Source organism: Gobio gobio (genome assembly GCF_949357685.1).
Source record: "Gobio gobio genome assembly, chromosome: 7".
In the NCBI taxonomy this organism is placed as follows: domain Eukaryota; kingdom Metazoa; phylum Chordata; class Actinopteri; order Cypriniformes; family Gobionidae; genus Gobio; species Gobio gobio.
Window position 1 is genome coordinate 52,266,307 of NC_137103.1, and position 15,588 is coordinate 52,281,894.

At 40.1% G+C, this 15,588-nt stretch overlaps 1 protein-coding gene across 2 annotated transcripts in view; it reads left to right on the forward strand.

The window, feature by feature from the left end:
• The window catches only part of fign (fidgetin), a 77,129-nt gene extending 66,685 nt beyond the window's left edge, over nt 1–10,444 (forward strand). The window contains exon 2 of one of the 2 annotated variants that reach the window (XM_079821424.1): nt 7,577–10,444. In XM_079821424.1, the coding sequence (XP_079677550.1) occupies nt 7,585–9,798 (2,214 nt within the window). In that variant the 5' untranslated portion in view covers nt 7,577–7,584 and the 3' untranslated portion in view covers nt 9,799–10,444. The remainder of the gene's footprint in view (nt 1–7,576) is intronic. The other variant, XM_079821423.1, reaches the window with a different exon arrangement.
• Nucleotides 10,445–15,588: the final 5,144 nt, after the last annotated feature.

Here is a 15,588-nt window from a genome sequence, read left to right on the forward strand (position 1 = left end):
AAATCAAGTTAAAGTTCAAGGTTACAAAACAAAATGACCCAGCAACCATACCTTAAAATCTCTGGTAATAACACCAAATTTGGCACACATCAAGTCAAACCCCATATCTATAGAAAAGAGATCTATATTCAACTTTTTTTTTTTCTATGATACCACAATTGTTTGATTAACAATAATGAGAGACCGTCTATATATTAAGATCCACTGTACCACACAGATCTAATGTTTCACATCAGATGTTTTTTCCCCAACAGTTAACCAAACGTTCACTTAAGACATATATCAGATAACATTTGTGTGAATGTTTGTGCTCCATGACAGATATTTTGTAATATCAGGATTGTGAGTCTTTGCGTACGCTTCGGATCTGTCATCCAGTGCAAGGTAATTTTTCATGGACAAAGGAAAGGTACTACTCTCAGAAAACATACAAATAAAGATACTTATAGATGTTGAATTGCTATTTGGAGCATCGGGATCACTAGACGAGGGCTTAATGAACTCATTTTTGTGAACCTCAAAATCATAATTTTTCACTTGTTTTGCCTGTAGCTCAATTATCCCGTGTGTGTTCCGACTCATTTTGCCAACACGGGTCATATTTGTATAAAAATAGCACACTGCATTAAAAAAAAAATCATAATCAGTATTTTTGTCATTTCTTGCTGATGCATTGCATCTGAATCAGTCTGTCTTTTTAATTCATTTTTGTCACGTTTTCTAGAAAACAATACCTACATTACATATCCTTAAAACAATATTTACTTCTAAAACTTCATGTGCAATTGTTTTCTCGGTTATACTTTATTTTAAGGGGACGTAGTTACAATTGTAACATGAGTAATATTCATAACTACATGTACTTACTATAGAGTTGCTGTTTAGTTACTTATGCATAATTTACTGTTATTACTATAGTAAGTACATGTAGTAATGTGGAACTAAGGCACCTTAAAATAAAGTCTTACCGTTCATCTTGTTTTGTTCTGTAAATTTATTTGCTAATGTTGTAAGAAAAATAAAAGCATTACAAAAATTTGTTTATTAAAATAATATCCTGTGCAATTTAGTAAATTCAACTATAATAGATAATTTTACAGGAAAACAAGATGAGAATTAAAATTGCAAGAGGTGCAATGCAATGGCAGAAGTTTTCTTTTCTGGTGGATATGCGTAAATTATCAACTGAGATATAGACCGAACTCCATCCGGTTACTCATCTGATTTATCTGAGTATTCAAGCAGTCAAAATGAGCAAACTGCACATCCCTAGTCGATACACACACACACACACACACCAGGACACACACCTCTCCGCCACCTCGTAGCTTCCTTTCAGCAGCACAGTAATGAATTGAGAATGGTGCGAGCGGCTGTCCAATTTACGCGCTGGGAAATTGGACAGACAGAGCGCAAGCTCGCCGCTGTTTGCTTAAAATCGGCCGAGGCTAGCCAGATTAATAGATCCGAAAAAGGTCAGCTTCTCTGTCTCATTGGCCATGATCACAGTGTCTGAAATTACACACTGCAGTGTATCGCCACACACTCGCTCGCTCGCTCCCGCCCGCCCGCACGCTCCCCCCTCCATCCGAACTCGCTGTGTTGATCACTCGGAGAACTAACAGAGCCATTAGATGAGCACAGATGATCAGTAATTACTGTCAGGTTTCAGCTTGTAATAGGTGAGGAAGTATGGCGTATCTTTAATCATTCAGATGAGTCCATGCTTGGATGTACGGAAGACAAAGTTGACCATTATCTTTGTGAAATGTATAGCTTGTTTTTGACGTTGTGTTGGTGTGATAGTGGAGTTTGAACAAAGCACATGTTTGTAAATCACTGGTTTCTGCTTGATTGTTGAAGTTTTTATTGTATTAAATCGTATTTTATCAAATCAAACGCTGATATGTTTTGATAATACCATAAACTTTACAGGCCTAATAATTCAAAATGACGTGGGTTGAATGGAATAAAAGTCGATTGTGGCTTCTATATGTTTCAGCCTCCGAACAACCAATAATTCATTACTCTCAACATATTGTCATCAACACAAACCTTGTTTATCCCAGCCGCATGCTGTGAAGCCATATTTAATGTATTTTGAGTCTAATTTTGACGAGTTTATATCAAATGCCAGATGAATTTCGAGTTTGATTACTGTTGGGGATACGGGAAGTGTTTTCTTCATACTTGGAGAATTTTTTTTTTTACTTATTACACGTCCCTCGCTGAGCATTTAGCATTTTATTATATGCCTTTAACAGTTTTTCCTTGCTGTCCGTGACCCTCAGAAATGACCTGCGACCCAAAAACCCACCAACACCGCATCTTCTTTTGGAAAGTAGTGCATTATTATCAGAGAGTCCTTCAGAATATCCCGTCTAAGGAAGTCCAGCTTGCGATCAATCACTCTTGCCTGCTTTTGTTTGGCATCTCACCCAGATGAGTGACAATGGTCAGCGTAATCTAAGATTTTCCAGGCGTAAAGTAGACCAGCAGACAGTGGTAAATTAAACAAAAGGGGGTTTTGTGAGAAGTCGATCAGTGGAAATTGAGCTTTGGGCCTTAGGCTGTCTCCAAACAGCCCTGTAATACAAATACAAGTAATTATATGACCATTCAGATTACACAGAGAAGAATTACTGCATATTACAACTGACATTTGCTCTGTTCCTAAACTAATCTTACAAGTTAGTCAATTTTTTTAAGTTTTTGAATCTTTAAGTTTTTAACTTTTTTTAAAGCTGTTACATAACGCAGATTGGCCTAATTTGATTCCGAAAAGTGTGTGTGTATATATATATATATATATATATGTATATATATATATATATATGTATGTATGTATGTATGTATGTATGTATGTATGTATGTATGTATGTATGTATGTATGTATGTATGTATGTGTGTGTGTGTGTGTGTGTATGTATGTATGTATGTATATATCATTAACTAATGTTATTGGAAAGCGTTATCCATTTTAAATAATTAAAATAGACATACATATTTATTTTGATTATTTAAATTAGTTAACACTTACTAATTGGGTATTGTTTAACACAGACAGACAGACAGACAGACAGACAGACACACAGACAGACACACAGACAGACAGACAGACAGACAGACAGACAGACACATACATACATACATACATACTATATATATATATATATATATATATATATATATATATATATATATATATATATATATATATATATATATATATATATATATATAAATATATAAGAGAGAGAGAGAGAGAGAGAGAGAGAGAGAGAGATGCATGCATACATGCATCTAATTTTTTACACACACATATATATACCTACTTTTTACATATGTATTTATCATTAGCTGCATATTTATTTTCATTATTTAAATTGGGCAATAATAAACTAATTAATACAATTCATTATTTAAATTGGATTTTATATATATTAATGTGTATTGTTAATTAACACAAAAATACAAAATAGTGACAATAAAATATAATTTATTAACTAACAGAGAGAATAATAGATATATTTTATATAGCATTTATTAATCCGTTATTTTTAGTTAATACAAAAATAAAATGTATTGTTTGTTTGCTTACGTTAGTTCACAGTGCATTACCTAATGCTAAAACCTTTTTTAAAAATGCATTAGTAAATGTTGAAATTAACATTGTTTAATAGAATTATTGCTCATTTTTAGTCAATTATTTAATAACAAAATCACCAATTTAAATGTTTGTATTTATTTTATTATATGACCATGTATGATGTATATCATGTATGACCAATTTATATAATTTGATCATTGAGACCTTAGTAACTATAAGATGGAGAACTATGGCCACAAGAACCGCGCTGTTGATCATAATGCTAGTGGACATGTTAGCAAGCTCAGATTAGAGAGGCACGAATGGCATTTTTGTTCCTCCAGTAGGTTATAAGGATGTGTTTTTTGTGTTATTTATGTTTCTGTCAGAGTGCTAACTGAAACTTGAGCGCTGTGTGGAGTGGAATGAAGTCATTGATTTAGTTGAAGTATAAACTCGGACCACACATGATTCATTTTCTTTTCTCTCTTTGCCGTTTTTCCTCCTCCATAGTTCACTTGTACTCTCAATTATTTCCCTCAAATCTTTCTCAAGTGGTGCCATCGTACAAAGCTCCCAATTTATGTTCAAAGAAGCTATAGGGACGACAGGGCTGCGACTGACTGAGGGGTCAAAGTAAGCATATTCAATAAAAATAGAAAAGAAGCAATTTACAAATACTGGCATATACATGAGGTGAGTACTGTAATTCAAAGTGTCCAGAGCAACTCTCGCTATTCATCTGTAAAATAAATCCCTGATGTCTCATTTCCAACTGCTTTAATCTTGTTGAGAAAGGTTTTATTTTTGTAATGGCTCGGTAATAGTGACGGGAAGTGAATTTGTTCTTTTGTTCGAGTGTAGTGCGTTTCATAAAACCCATCAAACAGCGAGACGAGAGCATTGTTTGAAATCTCTCTGTGTGCGCAGCGGAGGATTTCAACCTCTTGAAATGTCTTACTTTGTTGTAGAGCAAGTTAACACCCACATTCCTCACAAAGACCTGCCTGTGAGAGGAGCGATATATAAATATATATATTCGAAAGTGGAACATGAAAGAAGAGTAATAAATGTATTAACAAGTGGATGTACAGAGGCAGGGAGAAGGCTGAACCTCTGTATTCCCAAGGTAATATTCCCTGGCGCTAAAGCCACAGTTAGAAAAAATGAAAAGCTCGTCTTCAAATGATTGCAAATATGCGTTCAGGGTTTAGTAGGTTATTAATGAAGATAAATCGATATGTAGCAGCAGATGTTTGTATAGAAAAATAAAACGTAAGCCTCCTGTTAAAATTCTTATCACGGGTATATTTTTCGTGGACACGTTTTTAAAGACTAACATACCTGTGAAAAGGGACTTTTTAAAGGACGTTAGTCCTGCAAACACACTTTTTTTTATATTAACTTGGATGCAAAGCAACACAAAAGCAGCAAATCGCAGTGTGTGAAACGTAATTTGTCTGCAAAGTGAGGGTCTGTTGAAAAAAATCCCTTGATTTTGGATGTCAGATGTCACTTGCAACAGCATAATTGCTCCAAATAATTTCATTTTTCACATTTGCATGTAGCAATTTTGCACTTATAAATGCTTACACACACACACTGTAGAGACCTGCGTTTGGAAATTGATCAAGGTAAAAAGTCAGTGGACTGTGATAATTAAATGTATTTATTGCTAGCAAGTCTTAAACATAGGTGTTACATCGCTGATCAGTTGATAATCGTGCTAGAACTGACATCTGTCTTGGTTTGCGCGCTGGTTTTATCCCTGGGCTTTATTAATGGGCTTGCTGGCATGTCTGCCATGTTCTTGCCAGCTTTCTTTGTCTTCAGCCTTTCTTAGTCATTAACTCGCGGGCCTGACAGCCTCGCCAGCCAAAGCAGCGATCCCTTTGACTAAAACCTTGTAAATTAACACAATTAGCTCAGCATCATCCTGCTAATTAGCTCTGTGTGTGTGTGTGTGTGTGTGTGTGTGTGTGTGTGGTGTCTGGCCAGGCTGCTGGGGGATTCAGGCGAGGGAAAACCACATGCCCATCTTCTATTGTGGAAAAAGTGCTCTGATATACACACAATGCACTGATGGGGGTATCAGAGGGGATTTATTTATAGAGACATAGTGAGTAGACATCACAGAGGCCGTAAATACAACTAGGGCAGAGTGATGTACTAAATATTATATCTTTTCTATTTGTGATGATTTGGTTGACAACACAAAATTAAGCGATAATATTGAAATTAATTTAAAAAGACTGTAATTAGTTTTATGATCCTTTATTGCCTCGTTAAGATGATTTCAATGTCAGTAGTGGTTCGCTCGGTTCACTTCTGTAAACCTGTTTAAATAATCCATCAAAATTATTCATTTGTGCCATTGCATAAAATTCATGGGTGCATCATACTTCATATATTAAAATATTTGCGAAAAAATAAGTGTTGCACTTCTGTTCTTATTAAATATTGTTTGTGCGGAGATTGCTTTTAACTCGATTTTACAATATTTTGCCTCATGCATTACATTTCTTATTATTTAATTGTCAAAATGGTGGTTCCTTTGGACCAAATATCTAAATATCAAATCTGTATATATTCAGAAGGTGGAAAATGCATTCGGTCCACCTATATTGTGGTCTTACCGGATTTATTTTATTTGTGATGCACATGTTATGGGGGTAATTATCTTAGTTTTTTATGTCTTGGCTTTATGAGGTGTGTAAAGTTTTTAAATGCTAATTCTCTGTTATTGGCCATAGAGTAATAAAAACGGTTCAGTCCGTAGGTAATTTGACAGACCTTAGAGATCAAGGTACACGGGCACATGGCTGAAAGCTTGTAAACGGCATCGTTTTCTGTGACATCTCCTTTCCTCTTTGTGCCGTGAATAGTGTTTGTGAGTGCTTAGGCCCAGTAAGCCCAGATAAGCGGGAGGTGTGTGCACAATAACACGCCTGCTGGACACTGCGGCCGAGCGCTGTTGTCATCAGAAGTCTATCTACAGACGCGAGTGTGTGTGCGACCACCCCCGTCATCCCGTCGGCTCTTGAGTAAATGTCTCTTTGATAATCCCATGCTGTGTCTAAGATGACAGCGTATGTAACTGCTTGTGTTTGCAGATGGAGTTTGGGATTAAACTTGATGGTGGCTTTTGAGCCCTGGAGCCAATAAAAGACAGAGGCTGTGGAGAGAAAAGACAGTGAGAAAGAGAGAGGCAGAACCCAGAGCGTCAGAGTAAAAGGAAGAGAGAGAAAGGGGAGCATTAGAGCGAATGAGAAGGAGGCAGGCATGTTTTTTCCCCCCTTTCCAGTTCCCTGTGCTCCGGGAGGCGGGCGGCAGACAGAAAGCTGTTGTAATTCATGCTGTGCTGCGGGTTTGTGTGATGAAAGCAGTAGAGCGCTGCCTGGGAGATTGCTTTGCTGCACTCCTCCAAGCAGATTTGAAACTGTCTGGGACTGCTTTAGATGAGAGTTGGATTATAGAGTGACCTGCGATGTCTGTGTCACTCGGCTGTGTGCAGGGTGCATTATACTGTGCTAACCAGGTGTTGGAGGCCCAAATCTGCACTGTTCCTGCGATACCAACTGTCAGTGGTGTCTGCGATATGAAGCCAGGACTCTTGGAGAGCTGAAAAAAAAATGTGGAAATAATATTTTACGGTTGTTGTTGTTTGTGTACATTTCATTTCTTTTCAATAGCAGTTGCTCATTGAATCATTGATGTGTCAAAAAAAGAAATTCATGAGTAGTGGTAATCGCATATTTGAAAACATTAAGCATACAAAATATCTTTGTTAAAGATTTTCAAGCTATAGAAAATAACTTGTGTATATATTTACTACCCATTGACACTAAGCCACATGACTTAATTCCTTTACAGCCAAAGCAAAAATCTCAAATGTACATATATTCGACATATCTATCAGACTGTATTCATGAGTACTTTTTACCAAGTTTCTAACACCCTGTTTCTTTTTGTTTGCTGATTGTTTAGGCTTAAAGATGCAGTGGACCCCAGAACATGCGCAGTGGGCCGAGCAACATTTCGACATCTCATCCACCACACGATCCCCCGCACATAAAGCAGAGGCGTACCGTGGACACCTGCAGCGGACCTACCAGTATGCCTGGGCCAATGATGATATATCAGCGTTGACGGCCTCCAACCTTCTGAAGAAGTACGCAGAGAAGTATTCTGGTATCCTGGAGGGTCCCAGCGAGCGGGCGCTCCTCTGCTCATACTCCGAGAGCGTCCCGGGACTCTTGAATGGACGCAAGTCGGAGAGCGAAGCATGGCAGGAGGGGATCTACCCAATGAGCTGTGCTGCAGATGTGGTTTCTGCTAGTAAGACTGGCATGACGCCCGCCCTGCCTCCTCCAGATGTGACGGCAAGTGTTGGCAGCTCCACGGGGGTGGCTAGTAGCTTGAGCGAGTCCAGCTACTCCAGCAGTAACTGTGGGAATCATGTGTCTACTGCACTGCACTCGGGGATCCCCGCTCAGGAATTCGCTAGCAGTTACAATGGCTCGTACTTGCATTCCACTTACAGCGGCGGGCAAAGCACGCCAGCTCTCCCGTCCCCACATCCCTCACCTTTGCACAGCGCTGGGCTCCTTCAGCCTCCACCCCCGCCACCTCCAACCCTGGTGCCCAGCTACAACGCAAGTTCCCCCAATCTCTCCAGTTACAATTACCCTCCAGCAGGGTATCCCCCACAGACTGCTGTTGCCCCAGGCTACAGCCCAGGAGGAGCACCCCCTCCTTCGGCTTACTTGCCCTCAGGCATTGCTGCCCCCACTCCCCTACCCCCTTCCACCCTTTCCGGTTACTCCTACCAGTCCCACAGCCATGCGCCAATTGCACCAACCCCTTTGAATGGCAGCTCGGCCAACACACTGAAAAGAAAAGCGTTTTACATGACGGGCCAGGGAGATATGGACTCCACTTATGGAAATTTCAACTACAGCCAGCAGCGGTCTGCTCAAAGCCCCATGTACAGAATGCCAGACAACAGTCTTGTTGACTCAACCAGAGGGAATGGATTTGACAGGAATGCTGACACATCATCTTTGGCGTTTAAGCCCACAAAGCAGTCAATGCCACCGGATCAGCAGCGGAAGTTCGGCAGCCAGTCCGGCAGGGCACTAACCCCTCCTTCATACGGATCCTCCAAAGGTTCCTTGGGATCCCTGCGGTCAGGCGAGTCATTTGGAAAGTTTGGTTCCCCCGTTTTGAGTGACCACGGTGACGACAACAGACAGCATCTCCCCCATTCCATGGGGACGGCGACTTCATCCAGCCACCCTGCTGAGGAGCAGTTAAAAAACAGCGATTCTAGTTTGGTAGAGATGGTCACCACTGAGATTCTGCAGCAAATGCCTCCTGTGGACTGGAGTGACATTGCTGGACTGGAGATGACGAAAGCCACCATCAAAGATGAGGTCCTATGGCCCATTCTGAGGCCAGACTTGTTCAGCGGATTGGCCACATTACCTCGCAGCATCCTTCTCTTTGGACCTCAGGGCACGGGTCGGACTCTGCTCAGTCGGTGTATGGCCAGTCAGCTTGGCGCTGCTTTCCTCCTGCTTAGTGGCTCTGCACTTGTCACAAAGTGGCTGGGAGAAGCCGAGAAGATTGTCCAGGCCTCATTCCTTGTCGCTCGCTGCCGGCAGCCTTCGGTGGTTTTCATCAGTGATGTAGATCTGCTGTTGTCTGCCCAGTTGAGCGAAGAAAGCCCGGTGAACCGAATCAAGAGTGAACTCCTCCTCCAACTTGATGGAGTCCTAAGCTCACCAGAGGAACATGTTCTAGTGGTATGTTCCACCAGCAAACCTGAAGAGATCGATGAGTCTCTGCGAAGGTACTTTGTAAAGCGGTTGCTCGTCCCCTTACCGGATGCCACCGCACGACATCAGATAATCAGCCAGCTGCTCTCTCAGCACAACTACTGCCTCAGCGACAAAGAGGTTGCGCTGCTTGTTCAGCGGACAGACGGCTTTTCCGGGCTGGATGTGGTCAGACTTTGCCAAGAGGCCATGGTCGGTCCTCTCCACGGCATGTCCGGTGCAGACATTTCCGGGATGATGCCGGGTCAGATGAGGCCGGTATCATACCAAGACTTTGAGAATGTGTTTTGCAAAATCCAGCCCAGCATATCACAAAAAGACCTTGATACATACACTGAATGGAATAAGATGTTTGGCTGTAGTCAGTAAAGAGCGAGGGCATAACTAAATCAGTGAGGTGACCTCCCCTACTCTAAAAGGGGATACAATTCAGAATTCTTTGGGTGACACATGCAGTTAAACAGTGTGGTTATTACAAATGTAGATGACCCCTAAAGAAAAACCTGAAGGACGGTCAGATAGAGTTGAATGATGCATGACTGTACTTAAGTCAAGGTCTGGCCCTTTGCACATAATCCAGACAGAGAAATACTGTTTTCTGGGCTCAGTACTGCAGACGCAGAGCTCCACTTACCGGGGGGCTCTGTAAGTGAGGACAAACTTCTTTGTGTGTAAATATCATTCTGCTGTTTTTGAGATTCTGTTGCTATGAAGTGCCTGAAGTGGTGCTTTATTGATTTGGATTTGTTTGCCTCACCATCTCATTGGTGGCATGTGCTAATATAGAGAGCTTTAACATGACAGACATGTTCTGCTTTTTGTTCCTTTCCTTGTTTTCGACACTTCTTTCGAAAGAACAACAGTATTCCTCAATCAAGTCTGACCTGTAGACCCCAGGAAGGGTAGGAGAAGGTCCATGTTGTACTTTGAATCTGGATCCTAATTTATGAAATTAATTTGTGTTTGATTTTCTTCAAAAACTCAGGAAAGTGATTTGTGATTTGTACAGTACCTCAAAAAAAAAAAAAAAATTATGCGATAGCACTACATACTGCTGACAACATTGGGTTTAGTTTCTAATTTCTAACTCTAGGTTTACCTCAACCAATTAAAAAAAATGAAAAGGATATGACTATGAATGTAACCAGAATATTTCTGGGTTGTTTGGAAGAAAAATTTGAGGAGTTTCTTTTTCTTATGTTATATTCTTATTGTTCTTTCTAAATTCCATTGTGGATATTGCTTTGAGTTTCGAAAGCAGAATTGTGTGCCAGTATTGACTACAGCACCGGTTCCTCCCTGCATAGTACAGTTCAGACTCTACAACGAATGCTCAAGTCAGAGATGGACGCTGTCTTGTTGTGTAGATAAGGTTGTTCTCAAACCACGTCCACACCAGAGTATGTGGTAGACATCAACATTTGCGTGTTTGTCTCCTCTCTGCAGAATAGACAGAAGCGTTGGGGTGAACCAAAACTTTACAAAGAGGCTACTAGATTCTTGAAGTGGAAACATTTTCACGTTCTTCGGAACACGGTTACGTACGTTTTGTTCTTGTTTTGGACTCTGTCCTGCTGCTGTGTGGTGTTGGTGTAAAGATATCTGAAGGATCACGTGTACCCTGCGTTCTGTTCTACCTCAGTTTAGCACTATTTTCTCTGCAACTAGAACAGAAAGATGAGAGCGTGGTGTCTTTAACCTCTTTAGGTTTGCTCCACTCTGAAGCCTCCATAAAGAACAAGATGCCTTTTTTTCCAAAAAAAGAAGATACAACACGTTTGTCTCACACTACCTGTGCAATTTTTCTGCTTAGAGTGCCCAGATGACTCTAAAAACCCCACATTATCAATGGGGTTTCAATGGGGCCACTTAAGGCCTGGGTATACTTCGTTTTTCCGCGTTCCACTCCCTTTGAAAAGCGTGGAAAGACGCGTTCGCCGTGTGCGCACTGTCTATTGGACTCTGTTTACTCAAGTCACTTGCACATGCGCTGTTGAACGTGCACAGTCCGCGTGGACACAAAAATCGGGCTACACGTGACAGGGTGCACCACACAGACAGTGCGTAGACCATCATGGAGTGCGGACGACAGAAGTATACTTTGGGCTTTATTGGGGCTGCATTGCCTAAAGCCAGAAACATACTCTACGCAGGTACACAAGCGCTTCTAGCGACGCAAGTTAGAAGATTTCAAGCGTTGTTGCATTCCGAAAGGCGTCAGATCGCAGTTTATAACGCATTTCAAGTATGCAAGGGCACTAAAGCAGGTATTACTTTATCAGGTCAACTACTATAATAGCAGAGCAACGGTTTATTTAGAGAGTCATGCTGAGCAGGTTAGTCACTTGTGCAAATACTCATACTTGCGGTCTTTGTACTTGACCACTTGTCTACTTGCGTGACGCATTTCCTGTATTTGGCCTAAGAGTTCAAGTTGGCGTAATTTCGAATTAATTCAACTTGCAGTGGAACGTTTTCCTCGACATCTCGTGATTTCGGGGCATGCGAGTTCCCGAACATAATGCATGATGGGATACGCTTCGCCTTAAGGGCACTGCACTTTTAAGACATTTTTCTGATACTTCCTGACGCTTGCACACGCTCTCAAGTGGCCAAGACCGCAAGTGTGGGTATTTGGATAAGGCAAAACTGTCTATACTTGTATGTTTGTCCACCCAGTTTATTGGCACACACATTTGAAGGAAACTCTATCGCCCCCTTGAGTTTGGAGGTTTGCTACTATCACAATATTAGATAAAGCAAGACCTTGCAATGTTTTGGCTAAGCTTTGCCATTTGTGCACTTGCTTACAGTATGTTTCTGGCTCAAGGTAGCACAGAATGTTGGTAACCGTAAGACGAATCTTGTGTTTGAATGTATTTTTTGTTTGTTTTTTGATGTTTACTTTCTCTGATCATTGGAGTCAGCTCTTTTCTTTTGTCTAGCACTAGAGAGTTGGTGTTCCCCTTGTCAGTTTTCTCTGCCTTTATGTGTCTCAAATGTTGGAGAGAATGCACACTCTGTTTTCAACAACTTTTTTTTTTGGTCCACTGCAGTGTAATTTGACACCATTTAAAGGTGCTTATTTAGCGGTTGGAGGCACCAGACCTCCAGTACATGTGTGTATATATATGACATATCCTTGAAGAAAATCTGTTTGCTTTTTTGACAGACATCCAGATAGTCTTTTCAGTAGCTGTGAGACACCACTTACTTCACAATGTTCGTAAAGTGATATGTTCACCCAAAGGACTACGATTTCTAGCCTCGTTTTGTCGTCTAAAGTGGAACCTTAATTTTTTTTTCTTAAGTGGTATTTTCATTCTTGTTTTTGTTTTGAAGAAGTTACTATTGTGCAATTTGTCAAATGCACTTTTAATGTTTGTGTTCAAGCCTATCATACTTAATCGTCCTCCCTCAAAACCAAAGCGAACAAAACTATTTAAAATCCAAAACTGATCCATAACACTAAGATCAAATATTCAAATCTGAATTTATCCACACATTTAGGGAACTTCCTATGGAACGTCACATAGGTTAAACCTGTGATATCCACAAAGTATTGCTCTCAGTTTTGTTGAAAATGACCGTACTCTGGATTTCAAAGCCAAATAGCACTGACGAACAAAACCCACATTGACCGACCCTGAAGAGAAAAAGGATCTTCTAGTCCTACTGCTGGTGGCGTTGTCGGGTCTGGTGCTATAAGCTAATGTTTGTAGCCTTTATGCCCTTGAACAAAACCGATTTACTTTTGAAATCTCTTTATAACTGGTTAAAGGAATGTTCCCAACAGCATTGGTATGAATCGCCACTTATCAAATTTTTAAACACTATCCATGCTCACCATATCACATTTAAAGTACATGGCCAATTAAAATACACACTTTTTGTTTCAAAATAATAGCCAGAAGTATTTACATGTTACCCTAAAGGTCTGTTCACACCGGGATGATTTTCGCACGCGTTCAACGCCTTATGACTAAACAAAGGGCCCCAATGTGAGTGTGTAGCCTGGTCCTACCAGACTCTCGTACATTTCATTTGTACAGAGTCTGGCCATTCTCCATTGACAAGTGAAGGCAAGTACTCTGGGCAAATCCAATAGTTTTAAACTTAAAAAGAACCACTGTGGATCTGCCATAACCAATCGCTAACGTTTGGTTGTGACGGATGTCATCTCAAACTAGCGCTCAACATCAATGTCATCATTCTCAGCCACTCCCTCTGTTCGCTGATTGGACCGGTTAAAATTTGACCGGAGAAAACCAGGGAATATACCGCAATCCTAGACGGAGTGTGCACACCGATGCGTAAAACGGAAGGCGTAAAAGCATCATTTAAAAAAAAGCATCATTTACTCCTTGGGTTCGTTTTTTGTTTGACGTGACGCGTTAAAAACTGGCCGACCAATGAGATTGGCACTTTTGTTCACGTGCCTGGAGCTGCTGAAGTTACAGTAAAACACAACTTGGTGGCGCTCAAGCACAAAACGGTCTGGCCGAGTACACATTGAAATGACGAAGAAGTAGTAAGTAGACAAAGAAGAAGATGAGCTGCTAATGCTACTTGCCAGTTAGCAAAAAGTGTACGTAATTACGGAAAGTACGTAAATACTGTCTCTCTTCTTCTTCTGCATGACAAGTGAGCGCCGCAGCACCACCTTGTGTATCGGGCGCCATCTCCTGAATCTCGGTGCATCGGCAGTGAAAATTGCTTGGGTGTGAACACTCAATATGCGCCGACAAACACTGGCGATAAGCGATATTCGTCCCGGTGTGTAAAGGCCTTAAGTCTAGCTTGATTAAAATCATTTAAAAAAAGCATCCAATTTTTCAACTTCAATGACAATGTAAAGTAACATTTGTGAGTAAAATTACTAGTTATCATGATAATCAAGATTTCATCCACTAGAAAAGTCTTTCCACTTGAGAACGGTCAGCTTAAACACATTTACAGCTTTGTGATTCATAATTCACGCAAGTGCTGTTACAAAATGCTTTCAAACCCTCCAAAAACTTTTGCCGTGTTTACATTGTAAGTGTTACTGTGAAATTGATTTGGTTTTTTACAAAAATTGAGGGATTAGTGCAAATTATATTCTGTGGTAATCAATATTACGCCACAAATGCTGTCAATAGAGTTTAGCTTGTATTGAACCGGAACATTCCTTTAATTGGTTGTAAAATGGGAAGGAAGAAATGTGGGAACATCCAAAAAGTACAAGACGTTTTAAAGCACATCTTCTATGTAGATATAAATCAAAATATCGCTTGATTTTTGTTTCGTTTTTTCCTGCAGTTTGTGTTGATTTGCTTCAGCGCTGTTATCGATGTTTCTTTCATCAATATGTAACTGTCATCAGTGTTTGTTTTTCAATCATTATTCTTTATGACCATTTCTACCTCATTGCTACATATTGACATGTAGTACCTATGTTCTGTCTTTTTTGAATGTCACACATTTGTATAAAAGAAAATAAAAAAGAAAAATGTATAAAAACGATTTAAAAGAACAAAAAAAAAAAAAGGCTTGTTCTTTAACTTGAGCAGTCTACCTCAGAAAGACTGTCTGTCCGTACACTGAGCAGTGGAGTAGCTGCACATACTGAAAAGACACACATTAGGCAGAGACGATGCACACTGACCACATGAACTCGGACCGTTCGTTACGCCGCCGTGATCTGGGATATTGTGGACTGTATAGGTCTTCTCCAAGGTCTCTACATGCAAGTTTTTCTTTTCGTTTTTCAATTGAAGTAAATCGCTTTCCCCCTTGTGAATTGTAGTGTGCATGTGGATGTGTGTGCACTTATTATGAAGTGTGTAAGTGTGCATTTTTTATATATGAAAATTCTATATGAAATGTAGGGGCATTTCATATACCATATTTGTACATTAGATACACTTGCACATTTGTGTACTTAATGTACATTTGTTATTAGTATGACATTTTGAAACGCACCACATACATGTTAATATGTGTGTGTATGTACAATATTGCCATAATTACATTCAACGTAAATGTATTTTCATGTATGTATAGGGACAAAGGACAATAAAAGATAATTCAAATGCTTTTGAAACGTCGTTTTTTTCTTTTCTTTTGCATTCCTCATGCATCACAGTTTTACTTCAGATCTCTCTATGAACTGTATGT